The sequence below is a fragment of the Nansenia antarctica genome (assembly GCF_963989245.1).
Source record: "Nansenia antarctica genome assembly, chromosome: 17".
NCBI lineage: Eukaryota > Metazoa > Chordata > Actinopteri > Argentiniformes > Microstomatidae > Nansenia > Nansenia antarctica.
The window spans coordinates 20,101,261-20,106,260 of NC_137687.1; the positions used below are offsets into that span (position 1 = coordinate 20,101,261).

General features: G+C 46.3%; 1 protein-coding gene across 1 annotated transcript in view; it reads right to left on the minus strand.

Moving 5' to 3' along the window:
- chrnb1 (cholinergic receptor, nicotinic, beta 1 (muscle)) overlaps positions 1–5,000 on the minus strand; it is a gene marked incomplete at both ends in the record, with an annotated part of 39,931 nt that overhangs the window by 34,123 nt on the left and 808 nt on the right. Inside the window, one exon of the mRNA XM_080547380.1 lies at positions 1,935–2,068. Coding sequence (XP_080403506.1) covers positions 1,935–2,068 — 134 coding nt within the window. The remainder of the gene's footprint in view (positions 1–1,934; positions 2,069–5,000) is intronic.

Here is a 5,000-nt window from a genome sequence, read left to right on the forward strand (position 1 = left end):
TGACTTCCTCTCCAGAGTGGGGATGACCTTGATTGGTGTGTTAAGGAGTGTGAGGAGTTGGTGTGTGTGTGTGTGTCATGGGCAGTTAGCCAAGAGCAGTTATTTAAAAAAAGAGAAGCAGGAAACAGAGGATACAGTGACCTAGTGGGTATGTGCTAGGCCAAAAGGAGGAGTGGATTAACCAGCTGATCCAGTCAGTACTGTACTAGACACTAGACATGTTGTCTAGATGCCTGGATGTCAAGTAGGGGTGCAACGGTTCTCGGTTTTTTTACGGACGGTACGGTTTGCGTTCCACGGCTCAATTCACTAGTGAACCGTGACGGTTTTCGGTTTTCGTTTTCGTTTTTTTTTTTATTTATTTTTTTTTTTTTTAACCTTTATTTTACCAGGAAGTCACATTGAGATTAAAACCTCTTTTACAAGAGAGACCTGGCCAAGACAGGGTCAAAATAGTAGCTTAAAAAAACAGTTCAGATAACAAGACAGGACATAAGACAGTGGCAACAATACAATAGACAAACAATGGTAGGGGTATTTACAAGGTGATTAAAACATTGAGAAGTCTAACCAAAGCAGGTACAGCGAGCGGTGACCACATCCTTTAATCTACGCTTTAAGATACTTATGGAAATAAGGGCCTCTAATTTAAAAGTAGTCTGTAGGTCATTCCAAGACCAAGGGCCATAATAAGACAAGCTTGCCCTTCCAACATTGTTCATGATAAGTGGCACCTTGTATTGTAGCCATCTACGAGACCTGAGACCCGAGCCACTCGGTATAGGGATGAACTTCAGGCCCAGATAATTCGGTAAGAAGCCAGAGATGATTTTAAACACAAGAGTGTACCAGTGTTGGAGCCTTCTGACAGAAAGAGATGGCCATCCAACCAGACTATACAGTGTACAGTGATGGGTCCTGAAGGCACTATTGGTGATGTATCTTAGAACCGAATGATACAGGGGGTCTAGCTTGGATAAAGTGGACAGAGAAGCAAACCTATATACTGTATCACCATAATCCAATTGTGAAAGGAAAAGGGCGGAGACAAGACGTTTTCTGGAAGCCAAGGAAAAGCAAGATTTAAATCTATACAGGAAGCCCACTGTACGCTTAAGCTTTATGGCGAGAAGATCAATTTGGCCGCGTTCGTAAATTAGCTCTGAGAGCGCCGGAGCGTCCACGTGAATGCCTCGAACGCGGCCTTTGGTCAGAGGTCGAGTTGGTCTGGAACGTTTGTTTCTGAACCGAACCGTACCGAAAACCGTGACCCAAAATACCGAACCGTACCGAACCGTGGGCCAACTGAACCGTTGCACCCCTAATGTCAAGCTAGTCCTATCATACACAACTCTCATCCTACAATACTTTTGTTGTTGTTTATAAGTCATGTGTCAAGTGGTGGTGGTGTACAGGGTTCCCACACCTTCTGAAACATCAAATTCAAGCACCTTTCAATGACTTTCAAGACTCAATTCCCTCAAATTCAAGGACCCAACACGGCATAGTTTGAGACAGATCTAGATGAGAATATATATAATAGTCCGCTCACAGACAACAATTAAAAAGAGAGGCTTGAATGTGTGAACACTAGATGGTCTCTTGCCTTCTCTACCACAGCACAGCAAAACAATATATTGTGAAATATGTGTAAAGTTAAGCAATACATTAGACAACATTTTTGAATATAGATTATTTTTTTTAGAGAGAGAGAGGGGAATTCAAGCACTTTCAATGCCCATGTCTATTTTCAAAAACTTTGAAGACCTTGATTTTTTTCTCAAATTCACAAACTTGGAAAAAAAAGGATTTCAAGGACCCGTGGGAATCCTGTATGTGTGTGTGTATGTGTGTGTGTGTGTGTGTGTGTATGTGTGTGTGTGTGTGTGTGTGTGTGTGTGTGTGTCTGTGTGTGTGTATGTGTCTGCCCTTACCAGGCTGCCGAAGGAGGACAAGATCATGCCCACCCTGACCACCACCCTGTCTGTTGGCGTGGGCGCTGGGCGCACCTTCAGATTGTAGTTAGTCAACAACTGCGTGAATAGCTGCTTCTCCCCCTCTGAGGCCTCTGGACATGGGAGACAGGATGAGACACCGTGGATTAGCTTCATGGGTATCCACACACATGCTGTATAACTATGTGTAGTAGCAGAAGTGGCTCATGCGATGAGAGGAACTAGGGATGCACCGATACCACTTTTTCATTGCCGATACCAATTCCGAGTACTGAATTTGGAGTATCGGTTGATACAGAGTACCGATGCTATGAAGAAAGAAAGAAACTATGCACGCTCTGTTGTGTGGATGTGCTATGCTTGGCATTGTTCTTGTCCATCTAGAAACAGTAAACACCATGCTCAAGCTGGGACATGTGAACGTATTGTAGCGAACGGGAATCTTCTAGTGTAACTCGCCCCATGCGGGAGTCGAACCCCGATCTCCCGCACAACCGACGGCCGCGCTAACCATTAGACCAAGAGAGTTAACTCGCTTGGTGGAGCTGTTAACGGGCCTCATACAGGATCGTTACACTATCCTCACCGTTCGGGAGAGCGTGCCCTCACGCTTCACTATGTCAAGTCCCTCACGTGGACACGCCTCTCCGATGGCCTTCCTTCCATCCCAACTTTCTGACACCAGTGTAGCGAACGGGAGTCTTCTAGTGTAACTCGCCCCATGCGGGAGTCGAACCCCGATCTCCCGCATAACCGACGGCCGCGCTAACTATTAGACCAAGAGAGTTAACTCGCTTGGTGGGGCTGTTAACGGGCCTCATACAGGATCGTTACAGTATTGATTCAAGACCCCGTTAAGAAATAGGACAAGCTGTTTTCCTGGTGTCTGTTTCAGGTTCCAGGCTGTTATCGTTGTCACCGCACTCCCGTGCCATCATGTCATCTGTGCAGCCTGATCCAGCGTTTTTGTTCCCAAGATCGGCCTGATACCAATGGTTAGTATGGGATCGGTGCATCTCTATCTTCCAGAGCAACTACTGCTAGCTCTACGCTTCTGCTCTACAGGTTAACACTAGAACAGCCATGAGGGGTCATTTGAGACCTGTGAGTAAAGAAAAATGCACTCGATCAAATTCCAGGACCCTCCTTTCATGACTTTTCCTAGATATGTGTGTTCTACCACCCAGTATCCTTACATTTTCAAAATCACATCAGGATAAGCTAATATAAAGCTATTTTGCAGTTTTGTGTAGGAGGCAGGCTAATTTACAAGTGGACAACTAGTGGTCGTTGTGTGTAAATAGCAGCTTAGCATTGAAAAAGAGGGGGTCAGACCCCAGAGGTGGCTCTTTTAGTAGGTAAAAAACGGCACGGCTGTTCTAGTGTTAACACAGTCTTGGGTCACGCAGATGATCATACTTTCTGCTCTTTATACTGACCACAACACCATGAGATAGGTACAGTAGCAGTAGGTGTTTTACATGTCAGAGGGTAGACCCCATTGTAATGGCTATAGTAGCCTTGTAATGACTCCAGTCCTGACAAACTGTCTAATATTGACACCGGGGTAGACGACGCCCTACATTTCTATGCACGACGCCTGTTTTCACTCCCTCCTCCAAAGGTTGTAAACATTTAGAATCACCACCTCTGGCGGCACGGCATTTATCAAGTCTCCCAAAAACCACCGGGGCCCCGCAGGGTCTGGATCTGGCCCCGCAGGGTCTGGATCGACAGGAACAAACCGATCACCCGGCGCGGCACAACACACACACCTCCATTTGCCAAGCAGAGGGACTCCACCCGGGAGGCTGAGAGCGCCAGGCCACCATTGAGTCCCTTCCTGTCTGTCGTTCTGTCTGTCGTTCTGTCTGTCCTTCCTGTCTGTCCTTCCTGTCTGTCGGTCATGCTTTGAAGCAGGCCTACATTTAAACGTGCGATGATCATCAGCGCTTCGTTGACGGAAAATACGGCCTTCTTTCAAATCAGACGAAGTGGAGTGCAACTTGTTATTCGAGTAGCCAGTAGCCACCCAAGTAGGCCTAAGGAAGTGTGATCAGCACTTCATGAAAGTAAATGTTTAGGAAAATGAGAAAACAGAGAAAACAACGTTTTTTTTCAGTTGGTCAAAACCAGTGCCACTTGTTATGCAGAGCCATGATGCTACTGACAGATATCTTCCTCCTTCTGTGAACCTTAGGGTGGTTAGGGTTAACCAATCAGCTGCCTTCTGTGAACCTCAGGGTGGTTAGGGTTAACCAATCAGCTCCTTCTGTGAACCTTAGGGTGGTTAGGGTTAACCAATCAGCGATGAGATGAACCTTAGGGTGGTTAGGGTTAACCAATCAGCGATGAGATGAACCTTAGGGTGGTTAGGGTTAACCAATCAGCGGTGAGATGATCCTTCTGTGAACCTTAGGGTGGTTAGGGTTAACCTTCCTCCTCTTCCTCCTTCTGTGAACCTTAGGGTGGTTAGGGTTAACCAATCAGCGGTGAGATGATCCTTCTGTGAACCTTAGGGTGGTTAGGGTTAACCTTCCTCCTCTTCCTCCTTCTGTGAACCTTAGGGTGGTTAGGGTTAACCTTCCTCCTCTTCCTCCTTCTGTGAACCTTAGGGTGGTTAGGGTTAACCTTCCTCCTCTTCCTCCTTCTGTGAACCTTAGGGTGGTTAGGGTTAACCAATCAGCGATGAGATGAGATGAGATGAACTTAACCCTTCTGTGAACCTTAGGGTGGTTAGGGTTAACCAATCAGCGGTGAGATGATCCTTCTGTGAACCTTAGGGTGGTTAGGGTTAACCTTCCTCCTCTTCCTCCTTCTGTGAACCTTAGGGTGGTTAGGGTTAACCAATCAGCGATGAGATGAGAGGAGATGAACTTAGGGTTAGGGTTAGCCAATCAGCGATGAGATGAGATAAGATGAACTTAGCCCTTCTGTGAACCTTAGGGTTAGGGTTAACCCGGCGATGAGATGAGAGAAGATGAACTTAGCCCTTCTGTGAACCTTAGGGTTAGGGTTAACCCGGCGATGAGATGAGATAAGATG